Source organism: Thunnus thynnus, chromosome 23, assembly GCF_963924715.1.
Source record: "Thunnus thynnus chromosome 23, fThuThy2.1, whole genome shotgun sequence".
Classification (NCBI taxonomy): Eukaryota; Metazoa; Chordata; class Actinopteri; order Scombriformes; family Scombridae; genus Thunnus; species Thunnus thynnus.
Window position 1 is genome coordinate 26,200,678 of NC_089539.1, and position 23,682 is coordinate 26,224,359.

General features: G+C 34.7%; 1 protein-coding gene across 2 annotated transcripts; it reads right to left on the reverse strand.

Annotated features, from left to right (window-relative positions):
* Positions 1–3,565: 3,565 nt before the first annotated feature.
* tspan12 (tetraspanin 12) lies at positions 3,566–22,487 on the reverse strand. Of its 2 annotated transcripts, XM_067582027.1 has the most exons (8): positions 22,034–22,487; positions 21,801–21,957; positions 12,733–12,815; positions 12,217–12,352; positions 7,947–8,012; positions 6,359–6,466; positions 6,104–6,247; positions 3,566–5,515 (listed from the first exon to the last, which is right to left on the reverse strand). In XM_067582027.1, exons 2-8 carry the CDS (start codon positions 21,864–21,866, stop codon positions 5,162–5,164), a joined length of 957 nt encoding a protein of 318 aa, XP_067438128.1. In that variant the 5' UTR covers positions 21,867–21,957; positions 22,034–22,487; the 3' UTR covers positions 3,566–5,161. The 2 variants fall into 2 exon arrangements, with proteins under 2 accessions (XP_067438128.1, XP_067438127.1); XM_067582026.1 differs by having other exon boundaries at positions 21,801–22,487.
* Positions 22,488–23,682: the final 1,195 nt, after the last annotated feature.

Sequence of the window (23,682 nt, forward strand, 5' to 3'; positions counted from 1 at the left end):
CCAGGTGGTTTTTGTGCCTAAACCAAACCAGACACAGTGTTGTCATGCAATAAAACATCATTACTTTTTCAGCTCTGTGAGTCTGAGCCAAACACACCAGAGTTGGACGGCAGCCAATCAGAGCTCAGCATATGTTGGAAATCCTTCAACACTGCTGGAAAACCATCCAGGTGTCGACCTCATGATGCTGGTTCAGATATTAACAGAGTGCAAAGCTGTCATCAAGGCAAACAGTGGTGAAAGACACTTTGTTGTTTATACCATGAATCTATATGAGTTATTTCATAGTTTTGATGTCTTCAGTTTTGTTCTATGATGTAGAAAATAGTAAAAATATAAAAACCCTTGAATGAGAAGCTGCGTCCAAACTTATGAATGATGATGTAAAGACAAGATAAGACACAGTACAGTAAGATAAAACACTATATGTAACGATAGATCATTATCATCTATCAATCTATTTATCTATCTATCTAAAATCTATCTATCTATCATCTATCTATTTATCTATAATCTATCTATCTATCTATCTATAATCTATCTATCAGCTGTTAGTGGATGCAGGCGGAGCCAGACTGAGGCGATGGGGTCGTTGGACATTGCGGGTGAGGAACTATTAATATAGTGTACAGTGGTTGCAGAGGTAGAATTTCAGACACACTGGACGTTAAGAGCTGTTCACGCTGGACAGCTGACACCCTGTATGTGTGTGTTTATGTGTGTTATGATCTCCAGTTTCTCCCAACAGCTGCAGCACAACTTGAGGAATGTGTTTTAGTTGAGATGTTTGGTCTCAGACTCAATTCACAGTTTTTAAGCTTCACAGTTTGGACGAACAACGTCCACTCTGCTTTTCCTTTTCTTACACCTCTGTAGGAAAAACCCGTCTTCAGGACTTTTATCACACCACGTTTCTGCCTCTAGATGAACTTTTACAGACTGTCATATGATTCATGATGATTTATCTCATTTACAGGAATTTCAGAGGTGGAACAGTCAGATATTCTCACTTTAATGACTTTAAGAGGCCTGGAGATGTGAGACCATCCAGTAATTTACTACTCTAAGAATTTTCAGAGGCCTAAAGAGGTCAATGTATATATTATATCTAGGGATGCACAATATTGGATTTTTTGCCGATATCCAATACGCCGATATTCCCAACTCACTGTAGCCGATACTGATATATGCACATATTTTTTTCCACCTGGCTGAGGAGACTATTATGCATGCAAGCATAGATTGTTCTAAGGTTGATCAATAAAGACAATATATGAAGGAAGAACTGAGGAAGACTGGAGTTCAGGAGCTCAGCATTAAAACTTTAATGAACCTGCCAAGTGGGAACAGCAGCAGTAGTTTTCTTAGAGTTTATTAGACAGACAGGATTAATGTGCAGGATTTAATCTCTGGTCCACACTCCGGAGCAGAAGGTGGCGGTAATGCACCTAATACGCTGGTTGACAACCGCCGTTATAAACCAAAAAGAAGTTTTTTTCCAAACAGAGTGGTACATCCTGTCAGCTGAGGTGTTTCCTATCTGTGCAGCCGAACACAGCAGCTCCTCAACGGACTGTTTCACCCTGACGGTCCCGGTGTTTCCTCCGCAGGCTGCACTTCACTCAGCTGCCCGACAGACCCGCTGCTTCTTCCCGCTTTAACCTGAATAACAAACCGGGGCTCGGTGCTCCGGTTGGATCCAGACGGAGAGCCGAGGCTAACGTTAGCTGAGAGGCTAGCGGAGCATTAGTCGCAGCATGTTAGGAAGCACAGCCAGCTAGCCTCCGCTAGAAGAAGCAGCAGGTCTGACGGGCAGCTGAGTGAAGTGAAGCCTGCGGAGGAAACATCAGGACCGCGGAGGGAAACGCAGTCAGACGGCGGAGGAGAAGGCGACATATCGGCCTCTCATAATCAGCAGAAAATGTTCACTTCCTGATACTGATGACATGCCTATAATATCGCGCATCCCTAATTATTTCACAAGAAAATAGACATTTTTTAATATATTTTTCCTTTAAACACCTTGCGATCACTCAGGTTTATGTTGGGACGTCTTTAGAGGGTCCGACTGTAATCCAGGTACAACGCACAGCACAACATACACCTGAAATCTTAAAATATTAAGGAGGGCTGCAAGTAACGACTATTTTCATTATCAATTAATCTTCTGATTATTTTCTTGATCAATCATTTATTCAATGAAATGTTAAAAAAGTCCACGTCGATGTCTTCAGTTTGCTTGTTTTGTGTCACTAATGATCTAAAACCTTCCAATATTCACTTTACTGTCACATAAAACAAAGAAATACAGCAAGTTGTCACATTTGAGGAGCTTGAACCACAGAACATTTGGAACGTTTGCTTGAATAATGACAGAAATTATTAATGAAATATCAAAATGGTTGATTAATTGATGAATCGTCTGCCTTCAGAGCAGTCTGACGCTCAACAGTTAACCAATCCTTGAGAACTAATTTAACTCAGGAAGCTGCAGCATGTTCAGTTTGTAACCAGGAAAACAGCTTTTTTGATGACATCAGCACTTTTACACACCTGTTCACCTGCTGTGTGACAAAATGATCTCAACTCAAAGGTCCACTTACAGGCTTTTCCTCCAGTCAGAGATCATGACCGTAAACACTGAGCCTCCCAAACCTTCATGTAGACGTTATTTTTGATAAATCGACCACATATTCAAAGTCTAAGTAGATGATTTCTCATCTGAAAGAATCATAAAAGTGACTCAGGTTGCAGATGGTGGCTGAGGTCATACAGGGGTCATACAGGGGTCGTACATGCAAGTACTGAAGTGTTTGTTCTGATTCGTGAAACGTTTCAAAAATTACAGAAAGGGAAATAATCATGTTATGAATTCAGTGTCTCTGGATGACTTCTGGTGTGTTTTTATCTTAACGTGGACTAAGACATGGAGTCAGACTTTGACCTGTGACTGATGACGTTTAAAGGACAGTTCCCAGTGTTCCCAGTGTTCCCAGTGTGTTAAACCAGCAGTCAGGTGTCTGTAATCATTCCTCCTGTTCATACTGGATATTAAAGATCCTTCAAATGTGTTTTTCAATGGAAGTGATGGAGGATAAAATCCACAGTGTGTCCACACAGTCATTTAAAAGTCTGTGTGAAGCTTCTATTCAGCTTCAGCAGTCTGAGTTAGTCATATCAAGTGGATATCTGACACATTTACAGTCTTTTTAGCATCAAATTCCCTCTTTGTGTTTCCTCGGACAGTGTTTCCCTGTTGAGCTGCAGGTGGAAGTATAGTAACAAAAAGAGGAACTTTGGCACTAAAAAGACTGTAACGTTGAAAGATATCTACTTGATTTGACTCATTTGGACGCTGAAGCTTCATATTAGCTTCAGACTGTGGATTTTGTCCTCCATCACTTCCATTGTAAGGTCATTATGAAGGGATCTTCTAATGGTCAGTATGAACAGGAGGAATGATTACAGCAAGAAACACAGCTTTAATGTTCATTTGATGACTGACTGTTGGTTTAAGATGGACGTGAACACAAGTACAGACAAATAATGCAGTTTGAGAAAGATCTAATGTCCACATTCATCACAAGTGTTTTATTTCATCATCTAAGCATCACTAAACGGGGGCGTGTTAAAGGTTAACATACAGTTGACTGTTTTCTGTATTAAAGTTGTTGACATGCAGTAAGTCGTGTTGATCTCCACCTACAGCAATTACCCACCCGGCTGGTAGAGTTTGATCAGTAAATCAAACGTCCACAGATCAGTGTAATCCTGCTTTAATGTTTAGTTTTTATTCCAGTGAGAAAACGCTCCAATAACTGTGAGACAAATATTATTAAATATTCAGAACCATGCACAGTTTCTAATATACAATATAACACTCTGATAAAACCGTCTGCTCTGCTTCCAGTGGGTCCTGACGCACCTCCTCGAAAGTTTCATTTCAAGTCTGACTGAAAAAGTTCAGAGACATCAAGACGTGGGTCTGTCTCTCTACGAGTGGTTGTTTCCATTAGTGCTGAAGTTCATGTTCTCGTCCAGTGAAGAAACACAAAGTACCACGAAGTAAAGTACCAGAATCCATCGTGTTCCTGCAGAATTCACTCCGAGTTCGTTAACAACCTGTTTTGTCTTTGTACCTTTGTCATCACAGAGTTCCTGATGTGTTTTCCTCACATCTGCGGTGATCTCATTAAAGGATTATTCTGCTTAATCCCGACTCTGCTCTCAGTCCGGTAGTTTTATCCTTCAGTTCTAGTAACAATCACATTATTCTCACCGAGTTAACATCTGAGATCTGAGAACACTGATGTTGTTCCTCTGCTCTACTTCCTGTTTGACCCCCCAGTCATCAGGATAACCTGTTGGTTTGTTGTTTGGACTTTATCTCAAACAAACCTGCGGAAAAACCTTCCTGAACTTAACATGCAAAAGAAAAACAGCTTCAGTCTTTAACTGACGACTGACACAAAGCATCGCCATGACAACAGCGATGGTTCTAAAGAATCATGTTTAAAAAGGGACAAGTTGAAAGTATTCTTTCTGTTTATTACATTTCAATCCGACACCTTCGCAAAGTGAGTTAACCGGAATAACAAACCTGAATCAGACAACAACGTTCCATCTGGATGCAAAACAGATCCTAAAGAGATCATGTCTGCTCTCAGCGTCTCTTCTGACTCCTCACATGTTTTAAACAGAAAGTTTCTGCTTGTTGTTGAACCAGCGAGCTGCTGACTGAGATCTGAATCAGAGGATATGATGTGTGTCAAACTCTGAACTGCCTAAAGACGCTAAATGAATTTCAGTGTCAGCTGACAAAGTCGTATCGTATCGTGTGTCTGAAAGGCAGGAAAACCAGGTCCAAAATAGACCAGAGGACAGTCAAGACCATCAGAACTGGTCTGAAATAAACTGGACACAGAGTTTCAGACACGTCGACACACAGACCTGAAACCTGCAGCTGTACAGCAGGACCTGATCACACCAGTCTGGACCTGGACCCACAAAGATCTCTAACGTCTGACGGTTATTTAGTGACGTCACCGTGTTCTCAGATGTCAGATATTAACTTGCTGTATTCAATGTTGTTATTACTGATAGAAACTCATTAAAACTACCAAAACAAACCAGATTTCTCCTTTAATCTTGAAGCCGTTTGCTACGACAGTCGCTCCATCTCAAACTGGTGTTGGCCCAGCTTGGCGGCGGCGGCGGCGTTGCTGGTGGTGATGTTGGGCGGATTAGCCCAGCCTTTATTTGTGCGGGTGCAGCCTGACTTTGAGGCTTCAGCCGAGGGTCCGTGAGTCACTGAGAGGGGGGCAGAGTCGTCTGTTACTGGCGGCGGCGTTGAGTCCAGCTCTGGGGATTTGCGTCCATAATAAAGCGCCCAGAGCAGCGTGAGTGTCAGCGCCATGGCCAGGATCTGAGCCACGCCGATGGACACGCCCAGGAAACGCAACACCTGCAGCTGCTTCGTCCCACGAATAAAACTGTAGATCTTTGGACCGCAGCCCTGAGACAGAAATACACCAAGTTAATAAACATCATGTTGCTGGTTTGAATTTGTCTAAATGACTGAAAATGAAAGAGCTGATCATGTGTATCAGGTATCCAGGTGTTGCTTTGTTGTCAGGTAACAGTAGAATCACTCGATCCACACACAGTAATTACACACAGACACACAAAACCAGAGCAGCAAGACGCTGACGCTGCATCAGCTTCCTCCATCTCTAAACTGTTAATGTGAAACCTGGTTTCCACAGGTGTGTGTATTTAGGTAACCAGGTTCTTCTTCTGCTCTTTATAAGTTCACACATGCAAAACAACAAAGAGAGCAGAGATCATTACAGAGCGACGCCAAGTCCAACCGAGTCACCTGTAGAAGAACATAAATTCATTCTGATGGTATCTCATAATAACATATTATATATAATGATATATTATTATTATATATAATATGTTCCAGGAAATTAGTGTAAAATTAAAGGAGCTGTAAAATAAAGCGTCACCAAACTTAAAGGACCTTCAGGGTAGATTCAGCTCTCTGATTGGATAAAAGCAGCTCTGACTCTCGTCCAATAAGAAGACAGCGGTGTCTCACCTCTTGGTGGAGGTCGCTGAGGTCGTGGTAGTGGGCGTGGCGAGCACATCCTGGATACTGATTGGAGCAGCAGGAGTCAGGTGGCCACTCCATCTCTGTCATCTCCAGCCAATCAGTGAAGTAGATCACCCCGCAGCATTTAAACTGTCGGGCAGGTAAACACACACACACACACACCTGTCAGTCAGCACGCAGGTCACATGACCACAGGGCATGTGTGTGTGTGTGTGTGTGTGTGTGTGTGTGACCTCTGACCTCTGTCTGGAAGGTGTTCCAGGTGTGTGTGAGCCACTGGTAACGCTGCAGGCCGAAGTTTGGCATCCGAGACTTCAGGCTGATCATATCAGAGCGCTGCACCGCGGGCTGAACACACACACACACACACACACACACACACACACACACACACACACACACACACACACACACACACACACACACACACAAACCATTGATATTTTAATCAATACATGAGAGGAATGGTGCAGTGAGATAAGCATCCTGCTGATAAGACACATTCACTACATTACCCACAACCCCCTGCAGGCAGCCAGGTGAAGAACACACACAGCTGCTCGACACTGAAGCACTAAAATATCTTTTACTCTCTTTATTTTTATCTTTATTCTGTAAATCATTTAAATCTGGAGATCACTTTGTCTTTATGTCATATTAATTAAATTATTATTATTATTATTATCATATCAGCCACAGTATTTAGTCTCTTTGACGTCTGTCTATCACAGCTTCATGTAGAGTTTGAATTCTACATTAAAGTCCTGACTTCACTTCCTGGGACTAGTTGATGGGAAAAGGTCAAAAGGTCAGCAGTTAAAGTTCCTTCAGTGCATTTTATGTTTGTGTTTCTCATCATGAAGAAACTGAAAACAAATAAAAAATGTCATCATGCTGTTAAATTCTTTGTTCTTTTATATGTTTTGAGTATTTTCTGCCTTTAATAGACGTCATTAGTGGAGAAATATCAGTAAATCTGATCATTTCATTAAATCATAACATTAAAATATTTTACAGGATATTAAACATGTTTTTTATGGCGTAATGATCGATATCAGACTATCGGTTGTGATTTCCTGTCAGCTGATTGATCTGGACGCTGACGTGTCGCTGTGAGTTTTCATGGTGGGTGAAACTGGATCTGAGCTGCGAGCAGCAGCGAGCCGGACGTGTCGCACATTTCTGGTTATTCTTAGAACTGAGTGTGCAGCTGCTCGCCAGCTCTCCTCTGATTGGTCCGTTTCACATGTGCAGTGGTCGACACAAATATTCACAAACTTCACAAAACTGAAAACAAACATTATAAGGAACAAAAAAACAGAGATTTTGAGAATAATCACAATTTTATGAGAAAAATGTTTCTTTAAAAAAATGTGTAAAATAGTTTTATGAGATTGCATGTAATTAATTATGAGATAAAAGCTGTAATCTTAGGAGAAAAAGTCACTGTATGACCAGTTAAAATGGTCATTTTGATGAAGAAGTTATAATATTATGATGTAAAGCTGCTTTATTTTCTTATACACAGAAAAAAGTTGTAATTATTTGAGAAAACAAGTCTTTATATTTTAAGAATAAGTTAAAAATCACCGAAGAGACGATGTAATTTTATAAGAAAACATGATTTTGGAAAAAAGAAAAGTCAGAATTATGATAAAAAAGTTGCCTCGATTATTTGATAATTTCTTGTTTTTACTTTTTGTTGCTGTTCTGTTTTATAGACTCAGATCCTAAAAAAAAAAAAACTGAACTAAACATTAAAATATCTTAAAAATATTCTACATTTGTGTTTTGCAGTTGATAAAAATGAAGCGTTGAGTTTTGTCACCTGGTCGTAGGTCCAGACGGCGCTCGCCAGCTCCACACAGAAGATCACCAGCAGACTGCCGAAGTACTGAAACACAACAGAGACGACGCAGACATGAAGACATGAAGACATGAAGACATGAAGACATGAAGTCAAAGAGAAAGTAGAAAGTCTCCGAAATGGAATCATCAGCTTTAAGTTGACATGTTAGTTAGTTGACATTATTTACAGAGCAACATTATCATTCATGTGGAGTCGTGTTTCCGTCCAATGTTCTCTCTCTTTTAGGGGGAAATATCAGGCTCTGTAGCTGCAGGTAAGCTAACTGTTAGCAGGTAAAACGATGCTACGAGACACTGAGAGTGAACCAGAACAGTAAAGCCGGACAGTTTTCGAGTTAAATTGATTTGTTATTTTATTGTTTCTGTTGTCGAGAACGAGTATGAAATTTCATTACAGCCCATCATTTTATAATTGTGACTAAATCAACATTAATCTGGTTAATACTGTGTATTCAGCTGTATTGACATAACACAGAGCTGGAAAACCTCCATTTTTGGGGTAAAAAGTGTCTGAATAGAGGCTGAAAAGTGAGAGAAAGATGCGTTTACACATGAATCCGGCGTGAAGTGGACGGACTCTAATTATTCGAGGTGTTTTCAGGTATTTGTTGCTCAGCGTTAGACGACAGAGACATCAGGCATCTGAAATGAATTACAAACAGTGAAGATGAATGTGTGAGTGTTTGCAGAGTGTAAATATGAGCAGACTCTCTGCACACACATCATACAAACCCTCCCTGTCAGGCGTGTGGGAGGATGAACTTTTGACCTCTTTCATATAAACACTGTCGGAGGAGAAACCTGCAGGTGAGAAAATAAAAAGCGTCTTTCTTGTTTCAGACCAGCTGCAGCTGCAGAGTTCAGCTCACACCTGAAATATCTGATAGTTTCAGTCTTTAACCGATGACGGAGGAGAACAGCAGCTCTCAGGGTGAAAGGTCAGGCTGATGAACGTCAACGTTGCCGCGTTGTTGAACATGTTGAGCAGCTGAACCAGTCTGAACCAACAAGCACACAGTTATTACTGAGACTGTTTGAGGGCAGATAGTGAACTAATCATCACTGTCATTATAGATTCATATTCTCATTACTTTTTAATTGATTGTTTCATTGTTTCATCTATAAAATATCAGAAAATATTGAAAAATGTCGACATTTTCGCTGTGTCCTAAGAGATTCAGAGAATTTTTGCCTAAAAAATGACTTAAACGAATATTAAAATAGTTGCTGATTAATATTCTGGTAAATTTATTGACTAATCGTTGGACAAACGTGAGTTTATTCAACTGATTGATTGATAATAAACGAGTGAAACGTGTTGAATCATTATCAATTCATCTTCTGATTTATTATTTTCTCTATTCATTGTTTTTTTCTTTAAAATGTCATAAAATACTGAAAAATTCACGTTAAAGTTTCAAACTACTCAACGTCACATATTCTCATTTTTCACTGACAATAATATAAAATAATATAAATTAGAGAATATTTGCTTCAAAAACAATGAACTGATTATCAAACTAGTTTGTTATTATTTTATATAAAATATTCAGACATGAGAGCGACGTGTTAACAGGCTGCAGCGTCTTTACGTTAACATGATCTGCACACACACATCCAACTAACCATTACTGTCATTATTGATCCTCCTGCTGATTAATCATTTCATCTATAAAAAGCAGAGCTGCAACAATTAGTCAATTAACTGATTAGTTGCTATTAAATGAATCACCCACTATTTTGATAATCAATTAATTGTTTTGAGTCATTTTTTAAAGAAGAAAAAGTCAAAATTTTCTGATTCCAGCTTCTTAGATGTGAATATTCCTGGTTTCTTTCGTCTCTACGACACTAAACTGAATATATTTGTGGACAAAACAAGACATTTGATGACGTCATCTTTGGGAAACACTGATTAACATTAATCATCAATCAGTTATTGAGAAAATAATCGACGGATTAATCAATAATCAAAATAATCGTTAGTTGCAGCTCTGATCAAAGGTCACGTCTTCAACTATTTCTTCTCTCAGTCTGTACAGGATGAGGTGGAGCGCTCGGCTCTATTGTGATGTCATCTCCCAGGTGTGTTGGGGGTCGTTCTGTGTGTGTGTGTGTGTGTGTGTGTGTGTGTGTGTGTGTGGGTGGGGAGGGGGGGTGTGTGTGTGTGTGTGGGGGGGGGGCACTTCCTGTCTCTGCTGGGAGTCCGTTCGGCAGCCTGAAGCTGCTCTCTGTCCCAACGTCTCGTCTTTCAGAAACAGCCTGAAGGGACAATCTTATCTCCACTGAAGGACAATAGTGACACCGGACACCTGGCCCCGCCCCCTCAGGTGACAGCAGACAGGTGATCTGGATCAGACCCCACCCCCCCACCCCCCCGACCAGAGCCTCATCTCCACCTGTGTTAACCTGAGATCTGATCTGCACAACTGAGTCAGTTGGATCAAAATATAACTAAAATATTACCATAAAATGTTTAACATGTAAATTCATAAAAGGGCATATTTTAATGATAATGAGGGTTATAATTATTATTATTATTATTATTTATAAAGCACTGTGTTCTGATGTCATCCCTACAACTAAATAAAATGTATGTATATTGCAAATGTGTGTTGTTGTTGTTTGTTGTGACACAAATTTAAGTAGAACTTTAACCACAACACAGATACAACTCACCTCAGACATGACTACGGAGTGTTTACATACATTACATGTATATCACGAATGTGCAAGTTTACATAACTGCAACTACAAAGAGAAGAACTGGAGAAGAGCATGTATGTACTTTGTATAAAACAAAACGCACAAGCTTTATCACAACTGAGGGAGAGCATTTATCACAAATTTGTGTGTCTTTGTGTGTTGTGATTTTTTTTTTATGTATGTAAGCAAAATAAATTCAGGTGCGTATTTAACTAAAGTAGAGTGTATATCACAGATTTGTGATGTATACCTCAAATATGTACATAAGTCAGGATGGTATATAACACAAATGTGTGTATGATGTGTATCATGGATTAACACACTAAAATAACCAGAACTCAGCGTGTTTATTATAAATGTTCATACTTATGTAACTGCAACAGAAGGAGAATTACACCGTAAGTTCATTATTGTGTGTATCATGCATTTCCATACGTATGTAACTGCAACTTAAGGACTCTCATAAAACCAATGTGTGTGAATTTATTTACGTATGTAACCAAAAACTCAAATAGTATGACATATAACATAAATCTACCTACATATGCAACTAAAGGAGAGTGTATATAGCAGCACGTTTATTTATATTACACATAATTCAATTTATGCACAAATGTAACTGCAGGACAGCGTATTTCCCACATTTGTGTAATCATTTGTATCAGAAAGAAAATGAATGTTAGGCCTTATTTATCATTAATAATAAGTATATAAACATTAACAAATAGTTTATAACTTACTATAATGTTGTTACAAGCAGACATAAAGACATTTTAAGTGTTTATTAATGTTCAGTATTTATTATAACTTCTCCTATGAAGACACATTTTATATTATTACAGCTGTGTTTTACTATGTTGTGATTCTGTTTATACAGCAGCAAAGACTTCTGGGTGTCAACAAATACATTAATAAACACTTAGATCTGCTGTGATGTAATAACTCTTTATATCTGATTATTAATACATTACAGTGAGTTATAAACATTTATTAACTCTATATCTGATTATTTATACATTATAGTGAGTTATTAACATGTATTAACTCTTTATATCTGATTATCAATACGTTATAGTGAGTTATTAACATGTAATAACTCTTTATATCTGATTATTTATACATTATAGTGAGTTATAAACCAGTTGTTAACTCTTTATATCTGATTATTAATACGTTATAGTGAGTTATTAACATGTAATAACTCTTTATATCTGATTATTAATACATTATAGTGAGTTATAAACCAGTTGTTAACTCTTTATATCTGATTATTAATACATTATAGTGAGTTATTAACATGTATTAACTCTTTATATCTGATTATTAATACATTATAGTGAGTTATAAACCAGTTGTTAACTCTTTATATCTGATTATTAATACATTATAGTGAGTTATAAACATGTATTAACTCTTCATAGACTGATTGATAAATGTGTTTGACTGAATGAAGTGACTGTGAATCATTAATGATAATGAATGATATTCCTGTCAGTGTAAACAGTAACACAGAGGAAACGTACCCAGGACAGCAGCAGCAGGTTACATTTGAGCGTGCCGCAGTATCCCACCATGGCCACGATGATGAGAAAACAGCACACAGCGATGATGACGGGATGGACAGCTGGAGAATATGTGAGGACGGCTGCTTCCTCCAGCCTGCAGAGAAACACACAAACACAGCGACTCTCTGAGCTGCTGGAAGAGTTTTCATTTATTTATTAATTTATTTGTGTCTGCGCTCCCCCGCTGTTATGAATCCAGCAGCTCACACACTGAGCCAAGTCTGCAGGAATGTGACAGTTTGAATCATCTCCTGCAACATGGACGAGTCTGTCTGCAGAGAGACGAGCTGAGTTTACATCAGCGGGAGTCTTTTCTCCATGTTACACTGCAAAAATATGTTTCTGAGTACCTGAGGTCTTATATATAAAATATAAAATCATACATATATATCTAGACAGAGCATACAGGGGGATGTCTGATCAGCTAATTGATCTGTAAAACCCTCTGGAGTTACCTGACTGTCTGAGACTCACCTGGTGTGGGCTGTCAGGGTCAGGACGGTGTTCAGGGGGTCTCTGATCCACGCTGCCACTCCCAGGACACATGCTGACATCAGCTGGACACACACAGAGAAACACACAGAAATAAACACACAGAAATAAACACACATGGATCAGTTTCTGCTGCCCGCAAATAACATCTCAGAATGTGAAACCTGCTCTCACACACGGACGGTGGCCTACTTTAACTTTAACTGTTATCTTCTACTTTAACTTTAACTGTTATCTTCTACTTTAACTTTAACTGTTAACTTCTACTTTAACTTTAACTGTTATCTTCTACTTTAACTTTAACTGTTATCTTCTACTTTAACTTTAACTGTTATCTTCTACTTTAACTTTAACTGTTATCTTCTACTTTAACTTTAACTGTTATCTTCTACTTTAACTTTAACTGTTATCTTCTACTTTAACTTTAACTGTTATCTTCTACTTTAACTTTAACTGTTATCTTCTACTTTAACTTTAACTGTTATCTTCTACTTTAACTTTAACTGTTATCTTCTACTTTAACTTTAACTGTTATCTTCTACTTTAACTTTAACTGTTATCTTCTACTTTAACTTTAACTGTTATCTTCTACTTTAACTTTAACTGTTATCTTCTACTTTAACTTTAACTGTTATCTTCTACTTTAACTTTAACTGTTATCTTCTACTTTAACTTTAACTGTTATCTTCTACTTTAACTTTGACTGTTATCTTCTACTTTAACTTTAACTGTTATCTTCTACTTTAACTGTTAACTTCTACTTTAACTGTTATCTTCTACTTTAACTGTTAACTTCTACTTTAACTGTTATCTTCTACTTTAACTTTAACTGTTATCTTCTACTTTAACTTTAACTGTTAACTTCTACTTTAACTGTTATCTTCTACTTTAACTTTCACTGTTATCTTCTACTTTAACTTTAACTGTTAACTTCTACTTTCACTGTTAACTTCTACTTTAACTTTAACTGTTATCTTCTACTTTAACTTTAACTGTTAACTGCTACTTTAACTGTTAACTTCTACTTTAACTGTTAACTTCTACTTTAACTTTAACTGTTAACTTCTACTTTAACTTTAACTGTTAACTTCTACTTTAACTTTAACTGTTCACTTCTACTTTAACTTTAACTGTTCACTTCTACTTTAACTTTCACTGTTAACTTCTACTTTAACTGTTAACTTCTACTTTAACTGTTCACTTCTACTTTAACTGTTAACTTCTACTTTAACTTTAACTGTTAACTTCTACTTTAACTTTAACTGTTAACTTCTACTTTAACTTTAACTGTTAACTTCTACTTTAACTTTAACTGTTAACTTCTACTTTCACTGTTAACTTCTACTTTAACTTTCACTGTTAACTTCTACTTTAACTTTAACTGTTAACTTCTACTTTCACTGTTAACTTCTACTTTAACTTTCACTGTTAACTTCTACTTTCACTGTTAACTTCTACTTTAACTTTCACTGTTAACTTCTACTTTAACTGTTAACTTCTACTTTAACTGTTAACTTCTACTTTAACTGTTAACTTCTACTTTCACTGTTAACTTCTACTTTAACTTTCACTGTTAACTTCTACTTTAACTGTTAACTTCTACTTTAACTTTAAATGTTAACTTCTACTTTCACTGTTAACTTCTACTTTCACTGTTAACTTCTACTTTCACTGTTAACTTCTACTTTAACTTTCACTGTTATCTTCTACTTTAACTTTAACTGTTATCTTCTACTTTAACTTTAACTGTTATCTTCTACTTTAACTTTAACTGTTATCTTCTACTTTAACTTTAACTGTTATCTTCTACTTTAACTTTAACTGTTATCTTCTACTTTAACTTTAACTGTTATCTTCTACTTTAACTTTGACTGTTATCTTCTACTTTAACTTTAACTGTTATCTTCTACTTTAACTGTTAACTTCTACTTTAACTGTTATCTTCTACTTTAACTGTTAACTTCTACTTTAACTGTTATCTTCTACTTTAACTTTAACTGTTATCTTCTACTTTAACTTTAACTGTTAACTTCTACTTTAACTGTTAACTTCTACTTTAACTGTTATCTTCTACTTTAACTTTCACTGTTATCTTCTACTTTAACTTTAACTGTTAACTTCTACTTTCACTGTTAACTTCTACTTTAACTTTAACTGTTATCTTCTACTTTAACTTTAACTGTTAACTGCTACTTTAACTGTTAACTTCTACTTTAACTGTTAACTTCTACTTTAACTTTAACTGTTAACTTCTACTTTAACTTTAACTGTTAACTTCTACTTTAACTTTAACTGTTCACTTCTACTTTAACTTTAACTGTTCACTTCTACTTTAACTTTCACTGTTAACTTCTACTTTAACTGTTAACTTCTACTTTAACTGTTCACTTCTACTTTAACTGTTAACTTCTACTTTAACTTTAACTGTTAACTTCTACTTTAACTTTAACTGTTAACTTCTACTTTAACTTTAACTGTTAACTTCTACTTTAACTGTTAACTTCTACTTTAACTTTAACTGTTAACTTCTACTTTAACTTTAACTGTTAACTTCTACTTTAACTTTAACTGTTCACTTCTACTTTAACTTTAACTGTTAACTGCTACTTTAACTGTTAACTTCTACTTTAACTGTTAACTTCTACTTTAACTTTAACTGTTAACTTCTACTTTAACTGTTAACTTCTACTTTAACTTTAACTGTTAACTTCTACTTTAACTTTAACTGTTCACTTCTACTTTAACTTTAACTGTTCACTTCTACTTTAACTTTCACTGTTAACTTCTACTTTAACTTTAACTGTTAACTTCTACTTTCACTGTTAACTTCTACTTTCACTGTTAACTTCTACTTTAACTTTAACTGTTAACTTCTACTTTAACTGTTAACTGTTAACTTCTACTTTCACTGTTAACTTCTACTTTCACTGTTAACTTCTACTTTAACTTTAACTGTTAACTTCTACTTTAACTTTAACTGTTAACTTCTACTTTAACTTTAACTGTTAACTTCTACTTTCACTGTTAACTTCTACTTTAACTTTCACTGTTAACTTCTACTTTAACTTTAACTGTTAACTTCTACTTTCACTGTTAACTTCTACTTTAACTTTCACTGTTAACTTCTACTTTCACTGTTAACTTCTACTTTAACTTTCACTGTTAACTTCTACTTTAACTGTTAACTTCTACTTTAACTGTTAACTTCTACTTTAACTGTTAACTTCTACTTTCACTGTTAACTTCTACTTTAACTTTCACTGTTAACTTCTACTTTAACTGTTAACTTCTACTTTAACTTTAAATGTTAACTTCTACTTTCACTGTTAACTTCTACTTTCACTGTTAACTTCTACTTTCACTGTTAACTTCTACTTTAACTTTCACTGTTAACTTCTACTTTAACTTTCACTGTTAACTTCTACTTTCACTGTTAACTTCTACTTTAACTTTAAATGTTAACTTCTACTTTAACTTTAACTGTTAACTTCTACTTTCACTGTTAACTTCTACTTTAACTTTCACTGTTAACTTCTACTTTCACTGTTAACTTCTACTTTCACTGTTAACTTCTACTTTAACTTTCACTGTTAACTTCTACTTTCACTGTTAACTTCTACTTTAACTTTCACTGTTAACTTCTACTTTAACTTTAAATGTTAACTTCTACTTTAACTTTAAATGTTAACTTCTACTTTAACTTTAACTGTTAACTTCTACTTTAACTGTTAACTTCTACTTTAACTGTTAACTTCTACTTTCACTGTTAACTTCTACTTTAACTTTAACTGTTAACTTCTACTTTAACTGTTAACTTCTACTTTAACTTTAAATGTTAACTTCTACTTTCACTGTTAACTTCTACTTTCACTGTTAACTTCTACTTTAACTTTAACTGTTAACTTCTACTTTAACTTTAAATGTTAACTTCTACTTTAACTTTAAATGTTAACTTCTACTTTAACTTTAACTGTTAACTTCTACTTTAACTGTTAACTTCTACTTTAACTGTTAACTTCTACTTTCACTGTTAACTTCTACTTTAACTTTAACTGTTAACTTCTACTTTAACTGTTAACTTCTACTTTAACTTTAAATGTTAACTTCTACTTTCACTGTTAACTTCTACTTTCACTGTTAACTTCTACTTTCACTGTTAACTTCTACTTTAACTGTTAACTTCTACTTTAACTTTCACTGTTAACTTCTACTTTAACTGTTAACTTCTACTTTAACTTTAAATGTTAACTTCTACTTTCACTGTTAACTTCTACTTTAACTTTCACTGTTAACTTCTACTTTCACTGTTAACTTCTACTTTAACTTTCACTGTTAACTTCTACTTTAACTTTAACTGTTAACTTCTACTTTAACTTTCACTGTTAACTTCTACTTTAACTTTAACTGTTAACTTCTACTTTAACTTTCACTGTTAACTTCTACTTTAACTTTAACTGTTAACTTCTACTTTAACTTTCACTGTTAACTTCTACTATAACTTTAAATGTTAACTTCTACTTTAACTTTAACTGTTAACTTCTACTTTAACTTTCACTGTTAACTTCTACTTTCACTGTTAACTTCTACTTTAACTTTCACTGTTAACTTCTACTTTCACTGTTAACTTCTACTTTCACTGTTAACTTCTACTTTAACTTTCACTGTTAACTTCTACTTTCACTGTTAACTTCTACTTTAACTTTCACTGTTAACTTCTACTTTAACTGTTAACTTCTACTTTAACTGTTAACTTCTACTTTAACTTTAACTGTTAACTTCTACTTTAACTGTTAACTTCTACTTTAACTGTTAACTTCTACTTTAACTTTAAATGTTAACTTCCACTTTAACTTTAACTGTTAACTTCTACTTTAACTGTTAACTTCTACTTTAACTGTTAACTTCTACTTTCACTGTTAACTTCTACTTTAACTTTAACTGTTAACTTCTACTTTAACTGTTAACTTCTACTTTAACTGTTAACTTCTACTTTAACTTTAAATGTTAACTTCTACTTTAACTTTAAATGTTAACTTCTACTTTAACTGTTAACTTCTACTTTCACTGTTAACTTCTACTTTAACTTTAAATGTTAACTTCTACTTTAACTTTAACTGTTAACTTCTACTTTAACTGTTAACTTCTACTTTAACTGTTAACTTCTACTTTAACTTTAAATGTTAACTTCTACTTTAACTTTAAATGTTAACTTCTACTTTAACTTTAAATGTTAACTTCTACTTTAACTTTAAATGTTAACTTCTACTTTAACTGTTAACTTCTACTTTCACTGTTAACTTCTACTTTAACTTTAACTGTTAACTTCTACTTTAACTTTAAATGTTAACTTCTACTTTAACTTTAACTGTTAACTTCTACTTTAACTTTAAATGTTAACTTCTACTTTAACTTTAACTGTTAACTTCTACTTTAACTGTTAACTTCTACTTTAACTGTTAACTTCTACTTTCACTGTTAACTTCTACTTTAACTTTAACTGTTAACTTCTACTTTAACTGTTAACTTCTACTTTAACTTTAAATGTTAACTTCTACTTTAACTGTTAACTTCTACTTTAACTTTCACTGTTAACTTCTACTTTAACTTTCACTGTTAACTTCTACTTTAACTGTTAACTTCTACTATAACTTTAAATGTTAACTTCTACTTTAACTTTCACTGTTAACTCCTACTTTAACTGTTAACTTCTACCTTAAATGTTAACTTCTACTTTAACTTTCACTGTTAACCTCTACTTTAACTGTTAACTTCTACTTTAACTTTCACTGTTAACTACTACTATAACTTTAATTGTTAACTTCTACTTTAACTGTTAACTTCTACTTTAACTTTAAATGTTAACTTCTACTTTAACTTTAACTGTTAACTTCTACTATAACTTTAAATGTTAACTTCTACTTTAACTTTAACTGTTAACTTCTACTATAACTTTAAATGTTAACTTCTACTTTAACTTTAACTGTTAACTTCTACTTTAACTGTTAACTTCTACTTTAAATGTTATCTTCTACTTTAACTTTCACTGTTAACTTCTACTTTAACTTTAACTGTTAACTTCTACTATAACTTTAAATGTTAACTTCTACTTTAACTGTTAACTTCTACTTTAACTTTAAATGTCAACTTCTACTTTAACTTTAAATGTTAAATTCTACTTTAACTGTTAACTTCTACTTTAACTGTTAACTTCTACTTTTACTTTAACTGTTAACTTCTACTATAACTTTAACTGTTAACTTCTACTATAACTTTAACTGTTAACTTCTACTATAACTTTAAATGTTAACTTCTACTTTAACTGTTAACTTCTACTTTAACTTTAAATGTCAACTTCTACTTTAACTTTAAATGTTAACTTCTACTTTAACTGTTAACTTCTACTTTAACTGTTAACTTCTACTATAACTTTAAATGTTAACTTCTACTTTAACTGTTAACTTCTACTTTAACTTTAAATGTCAACTTCTACTTTAACTTTAAATGTTAACTTCTACTTTAACTATTAACTTCTACTTTAACTTTCACTGTTAACTTCTACTATAACTTTAACTGTTAACTTCTACTATAACTTTAAATGTTAACTTCTACTTTAACTTTAACTGTTAACTTCTACTATAACTTTAAATGTTAACTTCTACTTTAACTTTAACTGTTAACTTCTACTTTAACTTTAAATGTTAACTTCTACTTTAACTTTAAATGTTAACTTCTACTTTAACTTTCACTGTTAACTTCTACTATAACTTTAACTGTTAACTTCTACTTAAACTGTTAACTTCTACTATAACTTTAAATGTTAACTTCTACTTTAACTTTAACTGTTAACTTCTACTATAACTTTAAATGTTAACTTCTACTTTAACTTTAACTGTTAACTTCTACTTTAACTTTAACTGTTAACTTCTACTTTAACTTTAAATGTTAACTTCTACTATAACTTTAACTGTTAACTTCTACTTTAACTGTTAACTTCTACTATAACTTTAAATGTTAACTTCTACTTTAACTTTCACTGTTAATTACTACTTTAACTGTTAACTACTAATTTAACTTTAAATGTTAACTTCTACTTTAACTGTTAACTACTAATTTACCTTTAAATGTTAACTTCTACTTTAACTTTAACTGTTAACTTCTACTTTAACTTTAAATGTTAACTTCTACTTTAACTTTAACTGTTAACTTCTACTTTAACTTTAAATGTTAACTTCTACTTTAACTTTAACTGTTAACTTCTACTATAACTTTAAATGTTAACTTCTACTTTAACTTTAACTGTTAACTTCTACTTTAACTTTAACTGTTAACTTCTACTTTAACTTTAAATGTTAACTTCTACTATAACTTTAACTGTTAACTTCTACTTTAACTGTTAACTTCTACTATAACTTTAAATGTTAACTTCTACTTTAACTTTAACTGTTAACTTCTACTTTAACTTTAAATGTTAACTTCTACTTTAACTTTAAATGTTAACTTCTACTTTAACTTTCACTGTTAACTTCTACTATAACTTTAACTGTTAACTTCTACTTAAACTGTTAACTTCTACTATAACTTTAAATGTTAACTTCTACTTTAACTTTAACTGTTAACTTCTACTATAACTTTAAATGTTAACTTCTACTTTAACTTTAACTGTTAACTTCTACTTTAACTTTAACTGTTAACTTCTACTTTAACTTTAAATGTTAACTTCTACTATAACTTTAACTGTTAACTTCTACTTTAACTGTTAACTTCTACTATAACTTTAAATGTTAACTTCTACTTTAACTTTCACTGTTAATTACTACTTTAACTGTTAACTACTAATTTAACTTTAAATGTTAACTTCTACTTTAACTGTTAACTACTAATTTACCTTTAAATGTTAACTTCTACTTTAACTTTAACTGTTAACTTCTACTTTAACTTTAAATGTTAACTTCTACTTTAACTTTAACTGTTAACTTCTACTTTAACTTTAAATGTTAACTTCTACTTTAACTTTAACTGTTAACTTCTACTTTAACTTTAAATGTTAACTTCTACTTTAACTTTAACTGTTAACTTCTACTTTAACTTTAAATGTTAACTTCTACTTTAACTTTAACTGTTAACTTCTACTTTAACTTTAACTGTTAACTTCTACTTTAACTTTAACTGTTAACTTCTACTTTCTCTACTTTACTGTAACTTTCTCTCTAAACTTTACATTTGACTTTTACTGCAAACCTAAACTGCAGACTTTAACTTAAGCCTGAAAACTTAAATTTAAACTTTAAGTCTTTCTGTTCAGTCATCAGTGAGGTGATCAAAAACAACCACAGAGGAATAGTTGGTCTTATTTAACTTTACTTTAACGTACAGAAACTAATCACTCGTATTTCCTACATGAACCGACCCAACAGTGTATAAAGTACATAAACATCAGCTGCAACAATCAAATGCTGCTTCCAGATTAATGCAACAACTATATTAATCCAGTTATGTCTTAATAACGAAATAAATCTGCATCATGATGGTTCATCACATATGTAAACATGTGAACATGTGTTTCATGTGTGGTTTACTACATGTCCCTGCATGTTTCCACATGTAATATTATGAATCAATATCTTATGTTTTACATGTTAAATGTTTGAAAATCACATGATCATAAATGTGACATTTTAACATGTGAAATGTTTCACTAATGTGATAATGTGCAGTTCTGTGGTGCTTATTTCAGATGTCTTATTTAGTCCAAGCAGACATTCAGTTTCCTGTCAGACCAAGAAAAGAAAGAAAGTCTCGCATTTTAGCAGCTGGAAACATCTGATTTTAGCAGTTTTGCGTCATTAAATGATCAAACACTTGATCAACTAACTGATAAATCGACTAATCGTTGCTCTAGTAACGCGCAGAAACCACTGAGAATTCTTTTGTTTCCTTTAGTTCCTGATCGATGACTGATCAATAAAGCTGTGATGATCCAGTGAGCTGTGGTGTGACAGTAACTCTGCGTGTTACTGATGTCAGTGTTGATGTGAGCAGCTGCTTCTCACCCAGAACAGTAAGTTGAGCGCGTACAGCAGACAGCGCAGACACCTCACCGCGTCCTCCCGTGCCATCCCGACCGCAGCTCCGCCGTCCTCCTCATCTGAGCCCGGGGCACCATGGCAACATGCTCACTGCAAACAAACAGGCCGGAGCTGCACGGCGCTGCGGAGATTATCACTCATTAGACAGGAGCCTCTTCTCAGAAACTGCGTCTGCTCCGTGCGTAAAAGCCGCATACCCTCCGTGTGTTGATCCGTGAGAAGCTCCAGGAAACATCCACAACAGGTGGTTTCTTACTTCCCCTCAGCCCGCCGGGATGATGGAGTGTGCGGCGGCGCTGACGTTTCCAAATCAATCATCACTCACTTAGCAGCGACACCCGCAGCTCGGACCGGCCTATAAATACTCTTTACGCGGATATACGCGTAAAATCCCGCATTTTCCACTCGTGAAGCGTGTGTGTGTGATCCAAAAGCTTCAAACCGAAACTCCAAACCGGAAAAAACACAAACTCAAAACCCAAAAAGTGCACAAACACGCGCCGCTCCGCTTCAACTCCTCCTCAACACGCGCTACAATCTCACTTTCACGCGTAAACTTTCCGTCTGGTGCGTTAAAGTCTGATCCAAACAGGCGAGCTGGAGTCCGGGGAGCTGCTGCTGTTGTAGCCGGAGCCCGGAGCAGTTAGGGGGTGGGAGGGGAGGGGTGGGAGGTGGGGGGGGGCGGTGCGCTGTCCCGGTCCGTCCTGCCGCTTCTTCTTCTGCTCTAATTAAATGCGGCAGCAGCAGCAGCAGCTTCCCTCCTCCCTCCGTCAGTCCCCGGGGAGGACAGAGGAATGTGTCCGCCTCCAGCCGCACAGCCGCGGGGTCAAAACAGAGGAAACACACGGACACATGGAGGCCTCTGCAGACACATGTGGCCAAAAGTATATGGACACATTATGCTGGCAACATATACTATACGGCCAAAAGTATGTAGACACATAATACAAACTCTATTACATGGCTGTCATGCATCAGTGCCCGGGATTCCTCTACATGAGACTTGATTTTAAACTTTTTTAACTTACTTTTAAAGCTTCTGCATCTGAGCTGGTTCTCAGGTCTGATGGATCAGGCTTTTGCTGTCAGAGCCTCCAAAATCCTGAATGTTTATAAAGCTTTTAAAAAACGACTTTTTAAGCAAGATATTCTCATAAAGTTTCTCTCAGAGACACACAACACTGTGAAATGCTCCTTTACAATATTCTTCTTTATTACATATCAAACTGACTCAGGAGTGTGTTTGTTCCTCCTCTCAGTGTGACTATAAACCACACAGTTCAACCATCTTCAAGCCAGATGAGATGACAAAGATGCAGAAACATTGTGCAGAAAACTGAACACAAAATCAACAAACTGAAAATATTATTAGGAAATAAAGTTAAAGAATTATGGAGATACACAAAACCCCAGAAACAATAATAAAGATATAAAGTCATACATGCGCTCAATAAAAGACAAATGAAAAAAGATTTGACTGTGAAACTCAATCAGCTCAGAGAAGCTACTGTTGTTCACAGATGAAAACAAGTATAAAAAAATAAAATGAACTGTTTTAAATTTCAGTCTCAATTTAAAAAAGAAAAGTGTCAAAATAGAGTAAATAAACTTACATAAATGTACAGAATGCAGAGAGTTTAACACAGAGGTGTCTGATTCTTATAAAGATCCAGTGTTACGTGTGTTTGGGTGTGATGTAATGAGTTAAAACATGCGTGTGTGTTTCTGTGGATGTGACATATTTACTGTTTATCGTCTTTACTTTGACATTCATCTTGTTTTTACTTCCATGTGAAGCTTTGAATCATTTGTTCTGAAAAGTTCTGTATAGATAAAGTTTATTGCT

What these genes read in the sequence shown, in the direction of transcription:
- tspan12 (XM_067582027.1), bottom strand. Translation starts at nt 21,866, where the DNA reads ATGGCACGGGAGGACGCGGTGAGGTGTCTGCGCTGTCTGCTGTACGCG. An exon ending in CGCTCAACTTACTGTTCTGG is followed by an intron (nt 12,816 to 21,800) that starts GTGAGAAGCAGC and finishes GTGTGTGTCCAG; the next exon opens with CTGATGTCAGCATGTGTCCT. An exon ending in TCAGCGACCTCCACCAAGAG is followed by an intron (nt 5,516 to 6,103) that starts GTGAGACACCGC and finishes TTTCTGTCTCAG; the next exon opens with GGCTGCGGTCCAAAGATCTA.